This window comes from Hypanus sabinus, chromosome 1 (assembly GCF_030144855.1).
Source record: "Hypanus sabinus isolate sHypSab1 chromosome 1, sHypSab1.hap1, whole genome shotgun sequence".
Taxonomy (NCBI): Eukaryota; Metazoa; Chordata; class Chondrichthyes; order Myliobatiformes; family Dasyatidae; genus Hypanus; species Hypanus sabinus.
Window position 1 is genome coordinate 102,900,986 of NC_082706.1, and position 27,453 is coordinate 102,928,438.

At 39.9% G+C, this 27,453-nt stretch overlaps 1 protein-coding gene across 1 annotated transcript in view; it reads left to right on the top strand.

Moving 5' to 3' along the window:
* The window catches only part of mrpl13 (mitochondrial ribosomal protein L13), a 110,444-nt gene extending 89,259 nt beyond the window's left edge, over positions 1-21,185 (top strand). Inside the window, exon 7 of the mRNA XM_059973107.1 lies at positions 21,069-21,185. Coding sequence (XP_059829090.1) covers positions 21,069-21,093 — 25 coding nt within the window. The 3' untranslated portion in view covers positions 21,094-21,185. The remainder of the gene's footprint in view (positions 1-21,068) is intronic.
* The last annotated feature ends 6,268 nt before the right edge of the window (positions 21,186-27,453 follow it).

Consider the following 27,453-nt stretch of genomic DNA (forward strand, 5'->3'; position numbering starts at 1 on the left):
TCTGGAGCTCACTGCTAGAGGAAATGGCAAAATCAAATATAATCACTATGTTTAAGAGGCATGTAAAAAGACACAAATTAGTAAAGTATAGATGGATACAATTAAATGCAAGCAAATGAGATGAGTTAGTGACTGAAAAGGTCAGCATTCGCATGGTGAGCTGAATGGCCCTTTTCTGTAGAACTCTGACTTTTTTGGAAAAACACTTTTTAAGTGTTTGGCAAATTTTTTGATACTGTTGCTAGGCAGGGCAAGTGTTTTGACATAGTTGTAAGCTGATAAATCTGCCAGCATTTTATAAAATAACTTTAAGTGTCCCAAACACCACTTCACTTCTCACAACACTAGGAGGAATAATTGGAAAAATAACCAGTAGTTTCTTACCCTAGCATGGGACTAAAATACCTGACTGTATTTTCTCACATTTGAAACATGGAATAAAGTAGCTAGTCAAAAAATTAACTCTACGGTGCATTTCTCATACAAAGGTAATTACAAATTGTACACTCTGTTTAAGAACCTTCTTTTCCTTTATACAAATATGAACCATTCTTTTCCCTTGATGGAAAACTGCAAAATTAAGTTCTGACAGAGGCTGTGGTTATGTTGGAATGCATGAAAGTCCGTGAAATCTCCAGCACAGTTACTAATCAGTACTAGGGCACAATTGTCAGGCATGATGTATCTTGCAAAAATTCCTCATTGGCAAGGGATGCTGTAGCCAGGAAGTTGCATATGTTCATGATCCTTTCATATCCCAGCGATTTCACTTGATACATAAGTGACTAAGAATGTTTTGTCCATTCCCAAACTCATGAGAGGCACATCAAAAAGCAAATATCCTTTCTTTGGGATTTCATTTTATACCTAATGATAAAAGGCTATGATTAAACACATCTATGGTAGGGCAAATCAGAAGCTGCCGATAGCAGAGCTCCAAGCACAGCTGAGAGGTCAGGATGCTGTCTTCAGAGCAGGGATAAATTGGATTAGATCCAAACAACAAGACACACAAAATGCTGGTGGAACACAGCAGGCCAGGCAGCATCTATAGGGAGAAGCGCTGTTGACGTTTCGGGCCGAGACCCTTCGTCAGGACTGACCAAAAGGAAAGATAGTAAGAGATTTGAAAGTAGTGGGGGGAAGGGGGAAATGCGAAATGATAGGAGAAGACCGGAGGGGGTGGAATGAAGCTAAGAGCTGGAAAGGTGATTGGCGAAAGTGATACAGAGCTGGAGAAGGGAAAGGATCATGGGACAGGAAGCCTCAGGAGAAAGAAGTGGGGGGGTGGGGGAGCATCAGAGGGAGATGGAGAACAGGCAAACAACTAAATATGTCAGGGATGGGGTAAGAAGTGGGGAGGGGCATTAACGGAAGTTACAGAAGTCAACGTTCATGCCATCAGGTTGGAGGCTACCCAGCCGGTATATAAGGTGTTGTTCCTCCAACCTGAGTTTGGATTCATTTTGACAATAGAGGAGGCCATGGATAGACATATCAGAATGGGAATGGGACGTGGAATTAAAATGTGTGGCCACTGGAAGATCCTGCTTTTTCTGGCAGACCGAGCGTAGGTGTTCAGCGAAACATTTCGCGACACTTCACCTGTGGGTCGGATGGTGTACTGCGTCCGGTGCTCCCGGTGTGGCCTTTTATATATTGGTGAGACCTGACGGAGACTGGGAGACCGTTTCGCGGAACACCTACGCTCGGTCTGCCAGAAAAAGCAGGATCTCCCAGTGGCCACACATTTTAATTCCACGTCCCATTCCCAATCTGATATGTCTATCAATGGCCTCCTCTATTGTCAAAATGAATCCAAACTCAGGTTGGAGGAACAACACCTTATATACCAGCTGGGTAGCCTCCAACCTGATGGCATGAACGTTGACTTCTGTAACTTCCGTTAATGCCCCTCCTCCCCTTCTTACCCCATCCCTGACATATTTAGTTGTTTGCCTGTTCTCCATCTCCCTCTGGTGTTTCTTTCCCCCCCCCCCCCCACTTCTTTCTCCTGAGGCTTCCCGTCCCATGATCCTTTCCCTTCTCCAGCTCTGTATCACTTTCGCCAATCACCTTTCCAGCTCTTAGCTTCATCCCACACTCTCCAGTCTTCTCCTATCATTTCACATTTCCCCCTCCCCCCACTACTTTCAAATCTCTTACTATCTTTCCTTTCGGTTAGTCCTGACGAAGGGTCTCGGCCCGAAACGTCGACATCGCTTCTCCCTATAGATGCTGCCTGGCCTGCTGTGTTCTACCAGCATTTTGTGTGTGTTGTTTGAATTTCCAGCATCTGCAGATTTCTTCGTGTCTGCTTTCTGAATTCTCTTATTGTTTTCCCTTGTACTGCCTCAATGCACTGATTTAATGAAACGATCTGTATAGATGGAATGCAAAACCAAGTTTTTCCACTTTACTTTTAACATGTGACAATAATAAACAAATTTGCTAATTTTACCAGATTACTCTGTGCGGTCCTGGCATCCACTTTCACAACACTGAACAGCCTCGCCTAGTCCCCTTGACAATCAAATCCCTTCTATGTGTTTTCACCATATGCTGCCTTCTTAGGCTTTCACCTCCATAACCTTTATAGGTAATTCAGTGAACTGCCACAAATCTCTTTGCCCTGCACTGTTTCCCTTTCTCACTGGGCTTCCATTGCTCCAGCTCTTTTAATTTGAAACTTTCAGTAAATCCCAGCATGTCCTGTGCTCTCTCAGCAATCTTGTCTTAACTGCCAACTAAGCATTACATTTAGTACATGCATTCCCCATTCTTCATGGTGAGACCCTTCGCTTATCTGTGTCCTGCTCTATTTGAGCTTTCTAAAGTCTGCTGGTAATTATATAATAGAAAATTCATATTTATAAGTTCCTTGTGCAGAATATTAAAATATTTTGTGTTTCATCGTGTTCATCTAATATTTTTGAGTCATTGTACCAGCTTTCGAGAGGGTGACACTCGAGGGTTGTTGTTTCCAGGTTTATGTAACCATAAATGCGGTGCATTGATTTAAAGCACATGTCTCATGATCATAAAGAAGATTCATATTGTATCAATAAATTACTGCGAAGCAGAAATAAGAGCTGTTTTTTCAGTCAAGCAGGATTGTAGACATGTCAGAGGTTTACAGTGCGATCCAAGTTGGATCAATTTGATGGAAAGAGCCATTATTTTCCAAATTTTCAGTCATGTGTTTTAGTTCTGAGGAAACGCACACTTTAACCCATGCACTCCCCCACATCCCAGTTGAATTATAAAGAGTAAACCTGTTGCATATAAGATCTAATCTGTAATATCAACTTGAGAAACTGAGGACCTATTATTTTAAGTTTCAAAAAATTACTTAAGACTTTCAGTGAGAATTTGATTTATCATTGTTCAAACACATCTGCTTTGTTCAAACCTATAATTATCTTCCTTTAGTCCACATAATTCTTTAGAATATTAATGGATTCTAAACCAAAGGGGTTCTCTTGATGTGGTACAATTTCTTCAAGAAATGTTTTTCTCCTGATTTATTGTATTAATTTATCATGAGCAAAGTGACAGAACATACATTTGACTTTTCCTTTGATATGTTAGTATAATGTAAGTATCTGTTTGGCCCATCAAAACTTTGTCATGTCTTTCTCCCACAGGAATCATTCAGTCTCTCTTTACAATTCCACTTGCTCACCGTACCCTTTAGTATTATCTTTCAAGCCTCTGATTCATTTCTAACATAACTCTCGGGCATCAGCAGCAAGAGAATTACATATTCGAAGCAGTCTTAATTGAAAGTTTGGTAGATATCACTTATATTTATAAAATGCTTTTAACAAAACTTGATTCCCCAAAGGACTTCAACTGAAGGAAACTAATCCATTCTGTTGGTAGAGTTACCAGAAATATACTAAGTGGAATTAATGACAAAATTAGGTTTAAGGAGGCTGTTAAAGTAGCAGCCCAGAAGTTTTTGCACAGACAAAATAATCTTCTCTGAGGGATATAAATTTAAACTGCTGGAAATTTTTCTCCGTTTTCTTACATACCTGAATCTTCAAACATGCTTCTGTCTGTCTATGTGTTATTTTCTTGTGGAATAGTTCTGCTATGGTCCAAGGGCTGAAGGCAGACACTTAGAGCAATATTAGATAAACTAAATTTCAGCTTTGTGTAATCTGTCTTCAGTGAATTTTATTACTAAGTGCTGAAGTTGAGATGAAGTATAGGGAAAACTTAATTTTTTTAAATCACCTTGGACTGCTCTTAATGATCTGAGACCAGATGGAAAACCCAGTCAGAAGAGTTGAGAGTTATTACATCCAGCCTGCAGTTGGCTTATCCACTGAGCTCTGGCAACAGTATGATTTCTGTTTGTGCTTTTTAAAAGTAATTATCTTGGATTTGGAGAGGGGAATTTTGGATTAATCTATTTATAATCATCCCAATTCCAGGCCTAGTCTTTTCATTTCTACACTAACAATCCTTCCAAAATGATATTCATACAAGATTTGGCTTACTGAGATATTGTGGACTAGATTTGCTTCCCAGAAAGTGCATGTAAAATATAATAGCAACATGCTGGAGGAGTAACTCAGCAAGTCAGACAGCATCAGTGGAGGTGAATTAAGTAGTCAACATTTCAGGCGGATTCCCATCATCAGGACTGAAAGGAAGGGGAGAATGCCAAAATAAGGTGGGGGGAGGGAAAGGACTAGAAGCTAGTGGATGATTGGTGCGACCAGGTGAGGGAGGAAGTTGGGTGGGGTGATTGGTTGAAAAAGAACGGATATAATAGAAGGTGGTCGGCCATGGAATAAAGGGAAGGAGGAGGGGAACCATGATGACGTAATGGGTAGGTGAGAAGAGATGGCCACCGAGATAGAATATGAGGTGTTGCTCCTCCAGTCTGAGCTAGGCCTCACCAACAGACTCACAGGCAAAGTGTTGGCTCACCTGGAAGGTCTATTTGGAACCCTCAGTGGTGAGGGAGGAGGTGTAAGGCAGGTGTAGCACTTGTATTGCTTGTAGGAATAAGTTCCAGGAGAGAGATCAGTTGGGAGGTACAACAGCCTCCAGGTACCATCCTAAATTGGGATGTTGTGTTTCTGTGCCTGATTGGAATTAAATGTTGATATTGTGCCACAATCTCTCTTAATTCTCACTAGGAGAATTTTTGCTTTACTGGAGCTTCCTTTTTAAAAAAGAGTTATTTAAAAGCTATTCTTAATTTTAATTTTTACTTTGGTAATAATCAACTGCCAACTAAAATTGGATAAAATGTTTTGTGCTTGCAGATAATGAATGAAAAAAAAATTCATTTTGAATGTTAAGATTACCTTTCCGCTGTACTTGGGTTCATGCGGCACAAGCAATGATAACACAAGAGATTCTGCAGATGCTAGAAATATTGAGTAACACAAATGCTGAAGGAACTCGGCAAGTCAAGCAGTATCTATTGAGAATAAACGGGTCAGCGTTTTGGGCAGAGATCCTTCATCAGGTCAGGACTGATGAAGGGCCATGGTCAGAAGAGTCAACAATTTATCCCCCTGTGTAAATGCTGCTAACTTGCTGAGATCCTCCAGAATTTTGTGTGTGTAGTATCAAGCATTTAATGTGAAGTTTCAGTTTTCTTTGTGACTGGTGCCTGCACATGTATTAGTGGCTCATGTGTCTAGCAGCAGAAAATGATAAACCAGAAATCATCCAAAACAATGGGCAAGATTGTGCTGGAAAAGTAAAAGGAAAGTGTTTTCTCAACCACGTATTAATGAGCAAACTATTCTACCAGTTCAGTGGATTAAAAGATGCATAGTGAATGGTCAGTGTTCATTGCTTGGTTGCTACAGTTTGGCTCACAGGAGCAACTTTTTTCCTTGTCTCCTTGTTATGTTTAGGAACATTCTGCACTGTGCACTAATTAACCAATAAACACCATACAGAACGTTAAGCTGCCCAGGCTCTGGATTAAACTTTTCATCTCCTGTCTAATTCTATAAGGTGGCGAGATTTTATAGATGTTCTGCTCTCCAACTGAAATAATGAATAGAGCCAACTCTGTGGTGAGAGGCAGAATCAATTGGTCACAAGTTACCAGGCCAACTGCTAATCATCCTGTTCTGAATTTAAATTTACAATTTCAGTTAACTCTGCAACAACACATCAATTATTGCAATAACACAAATAAGTGTTCTGGTTTCATTGTACCTGGTAGCAACTTTCTAATATTACACTAATGGTATACTTAAGAGCAAATAATTCTTTGTAAGTGTAGGCAGTACCAGTCCAGTAGGTTTCCTCGCTTAGATAAAAATCTTTAAGTGCTGGTATTGTATTGGAAACCTAGTTAGATGTGCCCATATATTTTGCATTATGTTTTATACTGTACAGTGTCTCATTAGACTTGTTGCTGTCCTGGCTTTCCCAGTTCTCCAGAGGCAACGCTAGTTTCAATAGCAGCTGTTGTGCATTGTTCGAGTGATGTCAACTATTTATGTGCTGGTATCCCCAATTCAGTCTGTTTCGACACAGATCAGCACATCCAGGATCAATGGGAATGTGGGTTTTGAACGGGGCAGAGAATGGAATTAATGCCTGAGAACTGAGCATAGCCACCCCCCGCCTCACCAGTCATTGATATATAGCAAATTTAAAGCTTGACATTGGCAGCATAGGCTTGTGTCTACAAAGTGGTCATAGTGTTGCTGTACTGAGGTAGTAGTTAGAATTGTACTGGTTTGTTCAGCAACCAAATGCTTGAAAGGAAATAGCTGTTCTTATACATAGTGATGGGACTTCAGGATATTTGTGCCTGCTCTTCAATGGTAGTTGTAATAAGATGGCCAGGACAGATGATGGGGTCTTTGATGATAGATGTTGCCTTCTTGATACGGTGCCTCATGCAGATACTTTGAATGATGGGACGGGTGTTCCTAAGATGTATTGAGCTGAATCTACTACTCTCTGCAGCCTTTTACATTGCTGCACATCCAGATTGCCATACCAAACCATGATGCAACCTACCAAGTTACTTTCTGTTTGGAGTGTTCAATGACATGTTGAACCTCCTTAACCTTCAAGGTAGAGACACTAGCATGCCTTCATTGTCATTGCATTTACATGTTGGGCCTGCATCTCTCTCCCAAGTCCACCCCTACCCTCCCCAGCTGACTAGATCTGCTGTTAGTCCTTCAGCACTCCTTGGTCCATCTATCACCTACCAATCATTGTCCTCTCTTGAAACTGATCATCTTCCCTCTCCATTCCCAGTCCTGATTCAAAGTTTCAATCCAAAATATCAACAATTCCTTTCCCTAAAGATGCTCCTCAACCCGCTGAGTTCTTCCTGTAGATTGTCTGTTGAAAAGGATTAAGTTTGATTAATAATATTCAGGTGCACACTCAAATCCCACCATACTAGTTAGGGAATTCAGATTCAGTTCAATAAATCTGGAATATAAAAAAAATTAAATAGAGTAATTTGCTTTGTGTGTGTGCATAAACAAAATTACTTGTCTCATAAGTCTCCTTTAAACATTCCCCCTTTCGCGTTAATGATGTGCCCTCATGTATTTGACATTTCTACCCTGAGAAAAGACAGTTATCTTCTATCAGTTCGCCCCTAAGCCACTAACTCCTGAGAAAAGTTTGTTCAACCTCTCCTGTTAATTAGTACTCTCCAATCCAGGCAAAATCCTGGTGTATATCTTTTAGAGTGTTTTAAGTAGGAGGTATTCTTCAGCCCTTCTTCAATAAATAAGTGTGCAAGGGCATCTCTAGACTGCAGGCTACTCCTGCTGTGTTTGATAAGCATAGAAACATAGAAAACCTACAGCACAATACAGGCCCTTCGGCCCACAAAGTTGTGCCAAACATGTCCCTACCTCAGAAATGACTAGGGTTTAGCCCTCTATTTTTCTAGAGAGCCCTCTAGCCCTCTATTTTTCTAAGCTCCATGTACCTATCCAAAAGTCTCTTAAAAGACCCTATCGTATCTGCCTCCACCAACGTTGCTGACAGCTCATTCTACACACTCACCACTCTCTGCATAAAAAAAACTTACCCCTGACATCTCCTCTGTACCTGCTCCCCAGCATCTTAAACCTATGCCCTCTTGTGGCAGCCATTTCAACCTTGGGAAAAAGCCTCTGACTATCCACACGATCAGTGGCTCTCATCATCTTATACACCTCTATCAGTTCACCTCTTATCCTCTGTCTAAATAAGACAGTGATTTATCAAGCCAAGAAAATAAGCACAACAAAGACAATATTATCTCCTACACTTTATAATATCTAAAGTCTTCTGTTCCACATCTAGATTTAGAATAGTGGATTTATATTGGCGTGGATGGTCATTCCAATCAATTCTGAAACTGTAAGAAATATTCTCAATTTTTGTTGCTGTGGTGCAGGCAGTTGTTGTGGGAAGTTCTATACAGTCAGCCCTCCTTATCTGCGGGTTCCACATGCACCGATTCAACCAACCGCAGATCGGGAAAACTCGGAAGTTCTCTCTCCAGCACTCGTTCTTTGAGCACTGTTTGCCTCGCGTCTCGTTTGGTCGCTACATTGTTTCTGTGAAAAAATGGCTCCTAAAAAGCAATTAAGTGGTCAAAGCAATTCCTCAAAGGCTAGGAGGGAGCGTAAGGTGCTATCTCTCGCCAAGAAAGTAGAAATCTTAGATCTTTTGAAAAGTGGCATGTTGCTTGCCGAAGTGGTCCTCAGCCCTCACCCTCCAGAGATCCTGACCTTAGTATTATTGAGCCTCCTCCAAAGCGTCCGTATTCCCTAAACAATACAGTGTAACAACTATTTACATAGCATTTCCATTGTATTAGGTATTAAAAGTACTGTAATCTAGAGATTGTTGTTTGAGCATTGTTCACCTCGCATCTCATTCGTTCGCTACTTGTGTTATGAGCAAGAGGAAGGAGTTTAAGGCTAGTAGGGGATGGCTGGCTAGCTATGTAAAGCACGACAGCCTCAAGAACTTAAAGATCACGGGAGAATCGGGATCAGCTGATGCTGAGGCGGCATCAGCGTTCCCGGAAGAGCTACGATGGTTGCGTCTGTACTGAACATGTACAGACTTTTTTTTCTTGTCATTATTCCCTAAACAATACAGTATAACAACTGTTTACATAGTATTTACATTCTATTAGGTATTATTAGTAATCTAGAGATGATTTGAAGTATACAGGAGGATGTGCATAGGTTATATGCAAATACCACACCATTTTATATAAAGGATTTGAGCATCCGCGTTTTTTGGTATCTGCACATAAGGTGGGCCGACTGTACTAGTATGTCAATTACACGCCAGAAAAAATCTCAACCTCAGCATCACAGAAGAGAAGATTAAGTTAATGATGTGTAAATTAAATCATAATCAAATATCATGAGCCTTGGTGTAAACTTCTTTTGATTATGTGAGTCTGGAATAGTTTGACAGAAAGTTAAGTTCCAGAACTTGGGGTGATCAAAGTGCTGTTGGTGCTTGACTGAAATTGTTAAAGTGGACTGTTTTTACAAGGGAAATACATTGGCACTGAGTAACCACACTTTCCAACACATGGAATGGATTTGTGTATCATTTTATAGCTTCACATTAAATGTAAAAATCTGTTCCTTTCTGGTATGATTTCTATTCATAAACTTCCCATTAAAAATTCACAGCAATTGCTGTACAAAATCCAGATTAAAAGAAGAAGTATGTTGCTTTATTTGAAAGGGAAAAACAAGCTGATAAATAGGAACAAATAATTGCATGCTATTTTTAAAGCTCCAACCACTAGGATTGGGTAAGATGCAGCCTCGGAGTTTCTCTTGAGAATACGGGGGCCATTCCCCTATGTAGTCATTGGGACAACTGATATATACCTTCCACACATCCTTCATCCCCACTACCACTCATGTTTGGTGTGCACATGCAGGGTTGCTGGATGCTATTTCATTGGCTCTTCACTCAAGCCTGTAATATATAGACATTGAAGATGCATACATCAGGATGGTTTTCATTGACTGCAGCTGAGCATTCAATACTATCCTCTGCTGGAAGCTAATCAATAAGCTCCAAGACGTAGACCTCTGTATCTCCCTGTGCAACTGGATTGTCGATTTCCTACTTGCAGACCCCAGTCAGTTTGGATTAGTAACATCACCTCATCCACAGTCTCTAAGAGCACAAGGCTGCGTGCTTAGACCCTGGATTTCTTCAGCTTGAGGCCAAGTACAACTCCAATGCCATATTTAAATTTTTTAATGACACCTTTGTTGTTGACCAAATCAAAGGTGGCAAGGAATTCCTATACAGTATAGGAGGGGGACTGAAAATTTTGTTGAATGTTGCGACAACCTCTAACTCAACATCAGCAAAACTAAAAAGCTTGATTGGTGACTACAGGAGAAAGAAACCAGCAGTCCGTAAGCCAGTCCTCATTAGGGGATCAGAGATGGAACTTTAAATTCCTTGGTGGTGTTATTTTAGGAGATCTATCCTGGGCAGGTCATCAGAGCCATTTCAAAGAAGGCATAGCAGTTCCTCTACTTTCTTAAAAATTTCAGCAGATTCAATATGTCATCTAAATTCCTGTCAAATTTCTATAGCTGCACAGTGGAGTGGAGAATATCCTGACTAGTTGCATCACAGAAACACCAGTGCCCAAGAATGGAAAAACATTACAAGAAGTACTGAATACAACTCCATCCATCTCAGGAAAAGGCCTCCCCACCACTGTGCACATCTGCGAGGAGTGCTGCCACAAGAAAAGAGCATCCATCAGCAAGGATCCCCGCCGTCAGGAAGGAGGTACAGAGACCTTAGGTCCCACACCACTAGGTCCTCCTTCAACCAACTTCACTCACCTCAACAGCAAGCTGATTCCACAACCTATGGACTCACTTTCGAGGATCTGCATCTCATGTCCTCAGTATTATTTATTTACTTACTTATTTTTATTATTATTATTTGTTTTTCTTTTGTATTTGCACAATTTGTCATCTTTTGCACATTGATAGTTTGTCAGTCTTTGTGTGTAGTTTTTCATTGTTTCTGGTGTATTTATTCATCTGTGAATGCCTACAGGAAAATGAGTTTCAGGGTCATATATGCTGACATACTCATGCTTTGATAATAAATTTACTTTGAACTTTAAACTTCAAGGGATGAGTGCTTCATGGGCTGAGCCAGCATTTAACTTCCCATCGCTCGTTGTCCCCGAGAAGGTGCTGGTGAGCTGCCTTCAACTGCTGGAGTACTTGAAGTGATGATCACAATGATGGTAGGCGGAGAGTTCCAAGATTCTGACCCAGTGGCAAAAGAACAATGATATATTTCCAAGTCAGAATGGTATGCAACTTGGAGGGTTACTTCCAGGTGATGATATTCTGATGGAGGTTATAGGATTGGAAGGTACTGTCTAAGGCATCTAACCCCCAAACTAAATAACCATCCAGGCAAACTATCCTGTCAAACTCCACAAGAATTTTTAATGTTTCAGTGAGATCTCCTCTCATTCTATTAAAATGAGAGAGTATACACCCTGTTCGTTTTATTTCTCCTCGGAGGTCAAAACCCCATTTCCCACCTCCCTCCTGCCATCACAGGATTCAGCCTGGTAAACTTCTGTTGTGGTCAGGGGGATGTTGCAGTGAAAATGATCTTTGCGTTTATCCAGCTTTTACCATTGTAGCAAAAGAAAAGAGAGAATATAAACACGATTTAAAATTGATTCAATGTAGGCACCAGCATGCTGACATTGACTCCTGGAATTTGGATGTGTTAACATGGATTTCTCCAGTTTCGTCTGCAAAATGGCAGTTCCAGTTTAAATGACAATATTCCTGCCTCTGAGTCAAAGTTATGGGTTCAAGTCTCACTGCTGTCAGATCTGGGCTGTTATTTGTGTTGACAGTGTGCTAATTTCTGGAAGAGGTATTATCCAGGACCTCATTAGTTAGCTCAAGATGTGCTCCTTTTTCTCTGAATGTACTATACAGGTTTCCCCCGCTATCCGAAGGTAGAGCGTTCCTATGAAACTGTTTGTAAGCCGAAATGTCGCAAAGCGAAGTAACAATTACCATTTATTAATATGGGAAAAATTTGTGAGTGTTCTCAGACCCAAAAAATAACTTACAAAATCATGCCAAATAACACATAAAACCTAAAATAACAGTAACATATAGTAAAAGCACAAATGATATGATAAATACACAGCCTCTATAAAGCAGGAATACTTTTCTGCAATGTCTAGCGTAGCGAAAATCTCACTACTTAGCGCTACTAGCATAGCAGAAGCAGTCTCATACCAAATAACAAATCATACCAAATGCCACATAAAAATACACAGCCTATATAAAGTAGAAAGAATGTATGTACTATACAGTGTAGTTTCACTTACCAGAATGAGGAAGACAGCGAGCACACTGCTGATGGTGTGTGAGTCGTCGGAGGTTGGGTGCACAGAACACAACAGGAAGTGTTTTCTTATAAACAACTTTAAGTGCCCTCGGATTTTCTGAATGGTACACTAGTAGAGGCTGAAGGACAGCATCAACAGTGGTGTTAGTCATAGGCATTAGGGTAAACCTCTCCTTCGATGCCTTGTGTCTCGTAGCCCGCTTTTCTTCTATCGAAATAAATGTCTTGCTCTGCAATTTTTGCTCAGAACTTTTCGGCAGCTTTAGTATCAGCCAAAGCACTCTTTCCAGCAAGCATCAAACTACAAAGCTGCCCTCGCCTCAGAAACCGATCAAACCACTCATGACTACCTTTAAATTCCACTTTCACAACACTTTCATCACCATCATCTGGTGCTTTCTGTTTCAGCTTATTAAAAAGACTGACTGATTTCTCCTTAGGTATAAGATAACTTAACGGAACACCACACTTTGTACACCCATCAATCCACTCAAGCAATAGACTTTTCATTTTATCCATTATTTGGATGCCGACAAAGCAAGACCACTTTGCTATGAGCAGAACCTACAGTAATATCAGCAGCTTTCAAGAGTCTTTTTTTCTGCGTATAAATAGTGCGAATGGTTCAACACGCGGCCAATGTCCTTACTTCGTTCACCACGATCAAAATGTTGAATTATGTCTAGTTTTACACTAAGTGTAACACCCTTACGAGCTCTCTTAGGCTTTTCCAGTACCTTAGAACTCATCTTGCTAACGGAAGCACAAAATAAATCGACATAAAGCACAGATGCTCACAGTTACGTGTTTAAGCTATGACGGCTAGAATGCAGTTCCAGGTGAGGAGCTGCCTTTTTTCGTAAAAGTGAAAACACCTTCTATTAGCGAAAACAGGTAACCAATGTAGTTCTTTCGTAACACTGAGGTGTTGTAAAGTGAATATTCAAAAAACGGGGGCCACCTGTACTTAAAATTTGATAAGGTGCCCTCTTAAAGTGACCATAGAAGATAAATCCTAAAGACTTCCATTCAAGATGCACCTGCATACAACACTCCTTCAATCAATATTTCCTGGATAGATCTTGAAACCATATATTTCACTTCTTTTACGTCTTTTACTTTTGTTTTTCATCTTGGATGTGATTCTGGAAATGTTGGAGGTTGTGATTTGCAGTTTGAAGGTCGGTTGGATGTTCCAGCACTTTGCAGTCTCCAAGACGATTCTAGGAGGCAGAGGCAGTGTGCTCAAATCCCATCGCGGGCAGGTTGTGGGATGGGGCTTAAGTCATTGTTTGACTCCATTTTGCTGATTAAAGCTTCATTGTGCACTGATTAAAGCAACGAGAGAGATTGAAACATCGAGGCAAGTGCGGAGGGTGAGCCTTTGATGTCTTTTAATGGCTCTGCTACAGAGAAAGTTGCCCAGAAATTAACTTTATGACTATAGACTTTTTTTCAATCTTAGAGTTATTTTTATATTCTGTGATTTTCACCCAATCTTTCTTGTGTTTTTTATGCACGGGGAGAGAAATTTGAGGGTCAATGTGCCTCTTCCATTTTATTCATTTTTATTGTGTGGGAGGGGGGATTTTGAGGGCTAATGATCGTGATGCCTTTCTTTTCTTTCTTGGTTTCATGGCTACTCAGAGAAGTATTTCAAGTTGTATATATTGAACCTTTGATGATGTTGGAGGTAAGTATTCGCGTGTGTAGAAGATTGGCTGATTAATAGGAAACAAAGTACAAGCTGTCCCCTGGTTAAGAGCACCCATTTTATGGACACCCCTACATATAAACAAGCTCCTCAAATGTTATTACAATTCAAAAGTCCAACATATGTTCATTCCTGCGAACAGCATAAATTTTCTCTCTCCACTTTGAGTAATTGTTTGTTCTAATCAGTCTCGTATTCTCTTAATGCCATTCGTTACAGAACTGTCAAAGTGTGATTACTATATCAAGTGAATCTCGTATATATTTTGTGACTTACGGACAAAATCAATTTGTATAAACATGTTTGCAAAAAGAAAACCCTTTTGTTACCAAGGGGTGGTCTGTAGACATAAATGGGTCTTTTTCTAATTAGCAAGATATTAATAACATCTTTAACTTTTAAAGTTTATATAAATTATATGGATAAAGCTACCAAAGGCAGGGTTACTAGTCTTGCTGATGACATAAGAATAGGTAGGAATAAGTGATAAAGAGGTACAAGGGGACTGTAAAGGAATATACTGTAGATCAGGGGTGGCCAACCTACAGCACATTTGGTGCTGGTTAGATGGTTAGAAGTGGCGCTTTGCACCCCAGTGATAATAATAAAAAAGTAAGCCTACTCATGCAAAAAGTATTAACCAAAAACCGATTTGTGGAAAAAAAATCTATAACAGGAATTCAAGTAGCTTAGAGCTAGAAATGGGTTTTACAGAGAATAAGTCTAAAATTTAGCAATTATTTTAGCGATTTTATTATTTTGTGCCCATCTTTTAGTGAATGTTAACTTCTTTCACATTAATCTGTTTTCAATTTTAAAAAATGTTCATTGAGTTAAACTAGGAAAGAAGGACTTTTGTTCTGCAGTCGTTCCATAACTGTTCAATACACATTTGATACACCAGCGGTACGTCACAGGTTTTTGCCGGTCAGTTTACAATTGACACTCATGCACTACGGAGTTGTGTTTTGTTTGTCCTTTGTGAACATTTGCAGTTTCGTACTTTTTCAAAAATTAAGCCTTGTTTTTACATTCAGTTACCCAACACAGTGCAAAAGAAAATGAGCAAAAGAAAAGTAGAAAGTGATAGTAAGCATGAATTCAATGAACAGTGGGAAAATGAGTTCCTATTTATAGCGGGTCCGTCAGGAAAACTGTTGTGCATTGTGTCATTAAAACTCATTGTTTAACCACTCCACAGATTTCATATTAGCAAGCTATAGCTTTGGCAAGATGTTGAGGACATCTACTTTGTGCATGACATGAGTAATTTTTTCAATAATTGTTTACAGTCAGATTATTTCATTTTTAATTGACTATATCATAATTCCAGTGGGTCAGAAGTGTACAAACAAAATCAAAAGAAATCAGCCAAAACCTCAGGGAAAAAAAATTATCTGGTTCATTCTTGGGAGCAATTTCCAAACGCCTGATGGTACCACGTTCATCTGTACAAACAATAGTATGCAAGTATAAACACCATGAGACCACGCAGCCATCATACCACTCAGGAAGGAGACGCATTCTGCCTCCTAGAGATGAACGTACTTTGGCATGAAAATGCAAATCAATCCCAGAACAACAGCAAAGGACCTTGCGAAGATGCTGGAGGAAGCAGGTAGACAAGTATCTATATCCACAGTAAAACGAGTCCTATATTGACATAACCTGAAAGGCTGCTCAGCAAGGAAGAAGCCACTGCTCCAAAACACCATAAAAAAAGCCACTACAGTTTGCAAATGCACATGGGGTCAAAGATCTGACTTTTTGGAGAGATGTCCTCTGGTCTGATGAAACAAAAATTGAACTGTTTGGCCATGATAACCATCGTTATGTTTGGAGGAAAAAGGGTAAGGCTTGCAAGCCGAAGAACACCATCCCAACCATGAAGCATGGGGGTGGCAGCATCAAGTCGTGGGGGTGCTTTGCTGCAGAGGGACTGGTGCACTTCAAAATAGATGGCATCATGAGGAAGAAAAATTATGTGGATGTATTGAAGCAACATCTCAAGATATCAGCCAGGAAGTTAAAGCTCAGTCGCAAATGGGTCTTCCAGATGGACAATGGACAAGGATAGTTCCAAGTTGTGGCAAAATTGCTTACGGACAACAAAGTCAGGGTATTAGAGTGGCCATCACAATGTCCTGACCTCAGTCCGACAGAAAATTTGTGGGCAGACCTGAAATGCGAGTGTGAGCAAGGAGGCCTACAAACCTGACTCAATTACACCAGTTCTGTCTGGAGGAATGGAACAAAATTCCAGCAACTTATTGTGAGAAACTTGTGGAAGGCTACCCAAAACGTTTAACCCAAGTTAAACAATTTAACGGCAATGCTACCAAATACTAACAAAGTATATGTAAACTTCTAACCCACTGAGAATGTGATGAAAGAAATAAAAGCTGAAATAAATCATCCTACTATTATTCTGACATTTCACATTCTTAAAATAAAGTAGTAATCCTAGCTGACCTAAGACAGAGAATGTTTTCCAGGATTAAATGTCAGGAATTGTGAAAAGCTGAGTTTAACTGTATTTGGCTAAGGTGTATGTAAACTTCTGACTTCAACTGTATACCAATGATGTTAAACCTAATTCAGATTCTGACTATAGATGGTAAAGTGAATGAATGGGCAAATGAAGTAAAGTGTGAGAAAATGTGAAAATGTCTATTTTTTTGGAGGAGAAGGAAATGTCTAAACAGTGTGAGATTAGTGTTTTCTCAGATACACCAACCTCAAGCACAGCTTCACACCATACTACAACTATCCTTTTGTGCAATAAGATGGACTGTTGACCTCACAACCTACTTTGTTATGGCCTTGGACTCTATTATTTGCCTGCATCGCACGTTCTTTGTGGTTGTAATACTATAGTGTACATTCTCTTCTTGCTTCCCTTGCACTACCTCAATACATTGTTGTAAAGAAATGATCTGCATGTGAACAATTTTTTTCACTGTAAAAGGGATTTAAGTGTCCTAATTCATGATTGACAAAAGGTTAGTATACAACTACAACTACTATGGCGTTAGGATATCTCTTAAAAAAAACTGAGGAAGGGTCTGTGTTTCTTGTATCAGAATATAGAGAGCATAGTCTTAAACTGGCTGCCCACTCAATAGAAAAATGCTTCGGCAGGCGTAAGGTTCATGATAGTGTTTGAGTAAAAATCAAATTAGCTATTGATGAGAAATTATGTTGAATGATTCCAATACAGTGATTCCCTGTAAAGTACCGGTAAGTGTGCAAGTGGAGAAACCCATGAAAAGCCAACAACATCTGGGGTTTTATAAATGAGGATATACAGTGCAGGAGAGCTGGTAATTAAGGAACTGAATAGACTGATTCACTCCATATCCAATACATATTTGGAATGAAATGCTTCCAGAGATAAAGATTACTCTGTACATTGCATCACTGCTGAGCAATCGTCCCTCTAATGTGTGCATGCATCTGCTGCTGCTAGCGCACAAAGGATTTATACTGCACACAAAAGCTTGTCACGCTGTACCTTGTTGGCATGTTAAATATATTTCATGGTCGTACACAATCACTTTTCCATTTCCAGTTTCTGATGTGGACGATGGCGACAATGTGACATTTGCTATAATTTGTCTTCAGATTTTAGAAAAGGCTTATTTATGGTGTTTTTATCGAAGAAATTATTGATTCACGATGTTGAATTCTGAGGAAGCAAAGGGTGTGAAGGGCAAAAGAACTGCTAGTCCATTTAAAGTGGAGTGGCTTTTAGTGGCTTTGTGAAGTTGATGGACACTGGCAGAACTTTCTTGCACTAGAGCTACCTGTGAAAGAGATGTTCGCCTAATAAATCAAATCAAAAACAAACTGAGAAACCGTTTGATTGTCATTTGGATATGCTGATAAGAAATCAAAGCTATCTGTTGGAAGGAAGATTTATTAGTCTTGATAGAGTTTACAAAAAATGGGTAAATGCGAAGAACAGGAGGGAGAAAAATGACTAAGCAACTTAAGTATGTTCATTATCTTATTCAACTTTACATCTCTTATGTAATTCAGCTACAAAATCTGTTCTGTATGCAATGATTTCCAAATAAAATATATATGTGGATATTTTATCAACTAGTTTTGTAATTTTATATTTTGACCATTTCAAACAACTTTAATAATATGTGAACAGATTGATATTATTACATGCTGTCATATGGTATATGAGAAATAAGACTCATTGACGTGTATTATTTTATTTCTTCTAAGCAATGAACAACAAACTGGACTCGGTAGTTTATTATCCTTAGAATAGCTTCAGGTTTACTTCCATTTAAAAATTCAGTTCACATATGTTGTTGTCACTGGGCAATAAATTGCACAGCACAAGATGTTTGCACACACTGGTCATTACAAGTTAGAGAGGACATTGCTGATAAGATGGAGGGCTAAAATTTTGTGCAAATAGTACAGTTGCGCATCCAGCATCAAGTGGTTGAAAAGTTGTCACAGATACCAAATTGGAAAAAAAATTGAAAAAAAAGTTCTTAAATTATTTTTAAACAATATGCACATTGTTGTATATAAAGATTGGCACCTTCAGAATTAATTAAGGTAGAAACTTGTATATCCTAAAGTTTTTAAAAGCATGTATGGTTTGAACTATATATCTGCATACATTATTGCATACCATTTTTAGGGTTGCTAACCCTGATTTGGCTTAATAAAATAATTTTAAAACTCAATTGACCATCATGCACCAAAGCGTAAGATGTCCCTGTTATTTGACACAAAGCAAGTATTAATTCCAGTTAGATAACATAGTTGTTTTGAAGAAATTCACAAGTGGTGCAGATGGTGGAAGAGGGGTAAATCAATAAAGACATCTTGAGACTTTTAATTTGAATTTTTGCAAGAATCTCGCAGCTGTTGTCAGTTTCATAGCAAAAACTGATAGATTTGTTGTCATTGCTAGTATAAAATGTGGGCTATTGTTGTGTTCCTTTATGTTGAAATGTGTTAATCATTAGCTGAGTGCAGTAAGTTATTAACAGACGACTTGGTCTGAATAATTAAGATTTGCACTAACGAAATGGGCTGTCTCATTCCCCTTTTGCTGAGGTTTGCAGCATATTAATAAGTATTTATTGTTCAGATTGTGCATTGCAAAAAATGGAGAAGTTTGTGACTTGGTCAAAGGTTACAAAGCTGGAGTTGGGGATTGACTTTGTCGAACATCAATCGTTGATGCCTTTCATTCATCATAGGCAGCCGGTACAGGGTACTTGTGGCTATCCCCTCACTAATGCTGAGTCTGTATAAGGCACTAACAAGTATGCTATTTGGGATACTGTTGGGGGGCATGGGGGGAACAGGCGCAGTGATCGCAGTGACAGGAATGCAGTGGTAATAGGATATTTCATAGTTAGAGGAGTAGATAGGAGAGTCTATGGACATGATAGAGAGAGCCAGATGGTATGTTGATTTGGCAGAGGAGTGGGGGGCTGAGGAACTGGTGCAGTGGGCAAAGTTTCAGATCATTGGGATCTCTTCTGGGAAAGGTATGACCTGCACAAAAGAGATGGGCTACACCTGCACCAGAAGGGGGCCAATGTCCTTGCAGGCAGGTTTGCTAGAGCTGTTGGGGAGCTTTTAAACTAATCTGGCGGGGGATGGGAACTGGTATGATAGGTCTGTGCATTGGGATGTTGATTTACAAGCAGAGGTAGTACATAGTGAGACTGTCAGGAAGGGCAGGCTGAAGATGAAGCAAAATTTCAGTCAGTGGGATGAGTTGCAGTGTAAAAGGATGACAAAAACAGCCACGAATGTGTTATATTTGAGATCAGATGATATATGAAATAAGGTAGATAATCTTGTTGTGCAGTTAGAGATTGGCAGATACAATGTCATAGGTATCACTGAGTCAAGGATGATTGTTGTTGAGAGTTTAATATCCAAAGAGTTTAATATGCAGAGGAAGGAGACTCTAGCAAGGATGATGACAGAGCAGCGATAGCTGGAGTTTCTAGGAGCAATTCAGAAGATGCAGGATAGATATGTCCCAAAGAAAAGGAAGTATTCTGAAAGCAGGATGAAGCAGCTGTGGCTGACAAGGGAAGTCATAGCCAACATAAAAGCAAAAGAGGTAGCATGTAATAGAGCAGAAATTAGTGGGAAGTTAGAGAATTGGGAAATTTTAAAAAACCAACAGAAGGCAATGTATGAGTCTGTTAGCATACTAATGCTGAGTCTGTATAAGGCACTGGTGAGGCCTCATGGAGTACTGTAAGCAATTTTGGGCCCTTTATTTAAGAACTTTGGAGAGAATTCAGAGGAGGTTCACAAGAATGATAGGATTAGCATATGAGGAGCAATTGAAGGCTGCGGGCTTGTACTCGCTGATCTTATTGAAACCTATCGAATGTTGAAAGGCCTTAATAGAGTGGTGGCAGAAGTTCCCACATTGAGAGTTCCTGTTCTCATTTCTCGGTTTGAAAAGATTTTCTCGATGACAGAGCACAAGAGGGGCTTCTGCTTCATTTTCCTTTCCCTTCACCTAACTCCTGGTCAAAGAGCTCTTGAAAGACTGAGGATTGTATTTAAGATGGGGTATCTGGCTTTAAAATCCATAATCGGAGCTAAAATCTCCTATAAAGTAATCCACAATATGCTTGTCCAGGATTCAAAATAGTGCTGTAGCTCTGCAAAACGGGTTGGACTGAATCCATCCAGGAGAAATGAATGTGACCCTGAGTAAGCTAATTGAGTGTGTCAGTGCACTCAAAATGAGCTTGTGCTTTTTAAATTAGTTAAAATAAATAGAGCTAAAATGGTGGATATACTGGTATAATGACAGTCATTTTGGATTTTTCAAAAACTGTCATGTCTCTATTAAATTGAAACAGATGTCGCTTTAGTGTTGGATAAAATTTCACTTTCTGATTTCTGTTTTTTTCCTTCTTTCCAGACCTGATGACTACCGAATGAAGTGAATACATTCCCAAAGGAAGATGGAGATAATCCAAAAGTCTATTTATTCTTAACAGTTCTGGTTTTCAGAATTAAAAGTGGCTTCTTTCCCATACTCCCTGTGACACAAGTCTTAATTTCTAGCAAGCACTCAATTTGAGTGAAAATTGTAGATTTGATTTAATAGCAGAGTGAAACAAACGAAGTGGGTGAACAGAGTTCAAGAAAAAGGAGCAAAAGAGGATGGCAAGTTCTTCCTCAGTCAATGGTTGGAGAGAGTAGACATTCCTCTGAACCTGAATGTTTTAGCATGATCCAAATACACTTTAACGCTTCCTCGCTCTTCTACAGACATGTCCTAATCCCATTGTCGTTATAATTTTTCTCTTTGTATAACCTGCAGAAGCTTACACAAGTTGATATGTAGTGAGGTGGCCAGCACCTGTACCAGGAATGAATGGCCTCTTGTTGAGGATCTGTGACACAGTGGACTCCAGTGCTCAAGCCAGTTGACCAGCTGCACACTCAAGTTTTCCTTCTCCACCTGAAGAGGCAATTCCCTTGAGATATCCTCCTAGGGTTCTGTGTCCACCAGCCTTCCTCACACCTGATATTACCTGGGATTGATAATAATTCAATAATAGGCATCCGTTAGTCTCGCGAGCCCATGGATTTGTGCCTTGGAAGGTTTTTCCAGGGCGCAGGCCTGGGCAGGGTTGTATGGGAGACTGGTAGTTGCCCATGCTGCAACTACCATGCCACCGATGTTGTCCAAGGGAAGTGCACTAGGACCCATACTTGGCACCGGTGTCGTTGCAGAACAATGTGTTGTTAAGTGCCTTGCTGAAGGACACAACGCACTGCCTCAGCTGAGGCTCGAACTAGTGACCTTCAGATCACTAGACCGATGCCTTATCCTCTAGGCCATGTGCCAACACCAGTGGGATTAACACCATTGAGTCTATCTTTGATATGAGCACATCTACCATTCTCACTGCCACGAACCCATCATTGTCCCTCACTTGCCAAATTGTGATGAATTGTCTGACCTGTACCTATACTCACTAGACTGTGTTCCAGCTAGTTTCCTTGTGAGAGCATCTGAACTAGTGGATGTAAAGCAGCTTCAATCACAAAGGACAATGCTGAAGCCCATTGACTCACAGTCCTCTGTGAATTTTGTTTCATGGAATACGTAAGAGTACAGCGCAGGGATGGGCCCATCAGCCCACAATGTATTGCCAAATGTCAGTTTAAATTAAATCTCTTCTGCCTGCACATGATCCAGATCCCTCCACCCCTGCATATTCACGTACTTATCTAAAAGCCTCCTCAGTGGTACTATCAGATCTGCTTCCAGCTGAATTCCGTCAAAGGAAGATTTATTTTTAAAAACAATGGAAATTTGAACCCAATGCAAGCTTAATGAGCAGTCAGACCTGAAGATATTTGGCTGTCACATGAGTGGACAAGTTGGAGAGCTTCAAATTCCAGAATTCCTGGTTAAACAGTCGGGGACCAATTCTGTGGTTAAATCTCTGTATCCAAGCCACAGGCAAGCAGACAAGTGTGGTCTGTAAGCCAGCAGGAGGAAGAGAAGTGTAAAGTTTCACCGGTGGTATGTTGTGTAAGTGTTGGATTAATGCTGTCTCAGTTATCACTTTTGAACTCCAGGCATCGCCTAGCAGAAGAAGGGAAATAGTCACAAGTCTGGCCATTTCTGGCATGAGTTTCTCTCAGTGGTTCACCAAGCTGATACCAGTCCCAGACAACGCACTAAGCAACAGTGCCCAAAAAAGTCCTTATATTCTGGACAGTCGGTGCTGCAGTGTGGCTTCACTGGGCAGACACGGCCTTGCTTCAGTAGTGATAGTGAAAATTGCAACTTTTCTCCCCTGGGGTGATCCAACTTTTATTGCCTTTTTATTATTAGTGTCAGCTTATGCCTCTGTGGGTAGCATACTAGCATAATAAAGGCTGTATGTTCCAGCCTCATTCCAGATGGTTGAGTACAGTAACCCAGTCTGACAGCATGTGGTGCTAAAGAACTGCTGCATCGACAAACATGCTGCCTTGTGGTAGAACGTCTTAACCGAGACAATATGTGCACCCTCACATCAATAGGTCTTGTGGGCACTATTTTGAGTATTCTTGATGTTCTAGATGAAATCTATTCCTGAGTAAATGCCATGGATTATCCAATTGCCCTATCGCATTACGGTTTATGGGAGAGCACTGGGCGTGAAGTTAGAAATTTTACTTCCTAATTGACATTTCTAATAAACCCTTCCTTACAACACACACAAAATGCTGGAAGAGCTCAGCAGGTCAGGCAGCATTGATGGAAATGAATAAACTGTTGACATTTCAGGTCAAGACCATTCTCCAGGACTAGAAAGGAAGGGGGAAGACGATAGACTAAAATGGGAGGAGAAAGAGGCTAGCTAGAAAGTGACAGGTGAAGCCAGGTGGGTAGGAGAGATGAGGAGCTGGAGAAGAAAGAATCTGATAGGGGAGGAGGGTGGACCATAGGAGGAAGGGACCCAGAGGGAGGTGATAGGCAGTTGAGAAGAAGCCAGAGTGGGAAATAGAGAAGAGGGTAGGGGGAGGGAATTTTTTTTACAATAAGAAGAAATCAATATTCATGCCATCAGTTTGGAGAATACAAGGTGTTGCTACTGTAAACTGAAGGTGGCCTCATCTTGACATAGGAGGAGGTCATGGAGCAACGTACAAGAATGGGAATCAGAATTAAAACGTTTGACCACCAGGAAGTTCTACTTTTGGCAGATGGAGCCAGAGGTACTCGATGAAGTGTCCTTCCAATTTACCACTAGTCTCACAATAGACAGAAGGCTGCTTTGGGAGCACCAGACACTTGGACAATGAACCAAACAACTCATTGATTAAAACATACTTTGAGAAGGTGGAAATTGTTCTAGGAATGAAGTACTTTTTAACATCCTGAACCCACCTCTAGTTTGAAGGTGATGGTCAAGTCAGAAACTAATTGGTAGAAGCAGTGAGTTATATTGATATGTGGTTACACCTTAGAACATAGAATATGAATTATTTTTGTTTGGAAATTCTAAGTGTTCAGGGTAATTTTAACATAAGCCCAGCAATGGTGATGTCATTGAGTGAGTTGTGCAGCTGATCTCCAAATAAATCTCAAATGGCAAATACAATTTTAACAAACGTTTTATGTCTTATAGAGCACAATGTAAAGATTGGATCATGCATAAGATTGAGATAATTCTGTTAAAATCAAATTAAATTAAAATGCTTCAAGTATTAGTTTTTGGAGGAAATGAGTATTTTCTCAAGCCTACAGCATTCTGTCTAATCTGTTGGTGGTTTAGCACAGTACCAATTTGCCTAAGAGATGTTTCATTGGTAGCTTTTAAAAATCAACCTACTTTAACACCTGAACCAATATGCTTCCAATATTGCCAAAAAACAGTAATTTTCTTTGCCACCTATTCAGAACAAGTGAGTGTAAATTCATCTGACTCAAATGTTTGCATAACCTAATTTAACGCCACAATATGTTTTCCTTCCGATTCCAAACTGTGTTTAGTAGGTAGGCTAAATTCCCATAATTGCTGCAATCAAGCATAGATGTTGTTATGGATTCCCCTAATATCCTGTACCATGTATAGCTTTGATATATAACCTGTACTGCTGATAACTTGCCAAATTTCATTCATTTCAAGGTCATTGAATGGTGTGTGGTGAAAAGTCATCATCTTTATTGTCCATGAATTTTTCAGTCCATGTTGTTCTGTAATGAATAGTGTCACTGTCTGCCAAATCTGATCTGAATACCAATTTTATATGTTTTGTTCATGCAGTTGATCTTGATTTGTAACTCACACCAACACAGTGTTCAGCTCAACAAAGGGTCAACATTTTCAGTGCCAGCTTTGTAATATACAAATAGTGGTTGCATTTACTCTTACCATTTCATTTGAGGGAAATAATACACCCTGTGATTGTTACCCCAGGTTAATAATCAGTGAGATGTTTCCTGTTCAGTTTGCAAGCAACAATTTGTGTGAAGTTTTCCTCTGGAACCTAAAGAGGTTCATTCCACCCTTTGTATCATTGAGTCCTTTCAGGGTGTTGCTGTCATCCCTGACATAAGTCAAACAGTTAGGTGAGCATCAGTCCTCTTGATGCATTTGCTGAGTCTCTTGAGTTGATGAGCAGATGCCAAAGGAAGGTCTCATTTAGACAGAACAGAATCAGACAGGGCTATTTGGCTCTTCTTACATCTGATTATGACGGCAGTTGAAGTTAATGATAATGCAACCCTTTCTGTTTTCAGATATGGATGGGTCATGGTTGTCAGTTAAGGAGAATCTTTCTGTAAGTTTCTCGAAAGCACCTTGCTAATTTGATTTATCAAATGCCTTTCTTAAATATTAACTATTGACCTCTGTAAACCACCATATGTTTACAACATTTGTGAATGCCATTCCGCATAGTTTTACTGGCCCAGTCCAGTCCCTCTTAGACGTGAGTTTTGCAGCATGCTATTTTATTTGGAGACTGCTTCTAATGCTATTTCTTTTAAGACTAAATCCAACAAGACATCACTGTATAGTAATCTACCCAGCCCACCCACAGTACATGGGAACCTGAAGCAATAGAAATATGGTTGAAACATAAAACCTTTGTGACTTATATGTTAAAAAATTTTATGCAGGTCAGTTGATGACACTTGAAAGCTTTTTTGTTATAGCCAGAGTTAATTATTCAGAAAGGCTTGAGAGTTATCCCAGAACCAATTTCAGTGAAAGACATCATCAGGGGTGCTGGGTTTCAAGTGAGGAAGCTTGGTCTTTCCTCTCAAGTGGCTATTTGAAAAACAACAGGGTTATTCTCTCTGGGCAATACTTATTCCTAAGCCAAGTTCAAGTTTAATTGTCATTCAACCATACATGAATACCCATGAATACAGCCAAATGAAACAGTGTTATTCCAGGGCCAAGGTGCAAGACACAGTACCAGTAGTTATACACTGCACAAGGCAAATATAGTACATATAAGATAGCGGCAAAATACAGTCACACAAGAAAATGTATAGTCCAAATCCCAGCGTCCATGAATGTTGCAGCAGTCTGCAGTCAAACACAATATGGCTTGTCTCCTACCAAGCGGTAGCACTGACTCTAGCACCACCTCCAGCATTCTGGTGGAGCACAGCAGATCAAATGCTTAGTTCCTGGCAGGATGTAAACAGGCAACACTGTCACTTGAAGCCTAGTCCACCGCCGTCTGCCAATAAACCAGTGAATCAGACTTAAGCATTCCACATGCCCAGCAGGGTCTTGTAAACATGAGAAAAGTGACTAAGGCGATCACTCGCTGTTAGACTGCACAGTCCCTTCATGCTACTCCAATGCCTCTCTACACAGGCAGCAGGACGATCCACACTAAATCCAGCTCCTTCAGTTTCTCCGCCAGTGAGTAACTTGCTGATGAGGTAGACCTGTAGTACTTTAAGTTCTTAATGTCCAACAGTGTCTTGCAATCATAAAAAATACATTTAAAATAGACAATTTGACAAAATCAATATGATAAAGACAATAGGTCAGTAGCACTGAAGAATAAATGATCAGGTTATTGTCATATGGTTTTTGAAGTGAACTGCATTCTTCGCTATCAATTTTTATTAAGTTCGATGTTAAATTACATAAAAACAACATATTTAAATATGGTTATCCTAATATATGGATTTAACTACATACATTTGCGGTGGATATGTGGTATATGGATCTTAGAAAAGCATTTGACAAGGTTCCCCATGGTAGGTTCATACAAAGAGTCAAGGCATGGGATCCTTGAAAACTTGTCTCTGTGCATTTGGAACTGACTTGCCCCCACAGATGGCAGAGGTTGGTAGTGGACAGAGTGTTTTCTGTCTGGACTGGTGGTGTTCCCCAGGATCTGTTCTGTTGTGGTTTTTATAAATGATTTGTATGAGGAGATGAGGTGGGCTAATATACTTGCAGATATCATGAAGGTTGGATGTGTTGTGGATAGTGTAAAGGGTTGTTGTAGGTTACACCGGATGGAGACATGGACAGAGAATTGGTAGATGGAAAGTTTTAAAAATTAATTTACAACCTAATAAATTGACTGTCTTATTTGGTATAATCCCTCAATATATTCATGGTATTTCTCCATCAGACCAACATGTAATTGTATTTGTTACACTATTGGCCAGAAGGGCTGTTTTGTTGAAATGTACAGATGCTTCTGCTCCTACTTTGATACAATGGTTTTCTCAGGTGATGTTGTGTCTTAGTTTGGAGAAAATCGGAAGTCGAACTTTTGATCCTCGATTTGATTTTGAGAAAAGGGGGGTTCATTCG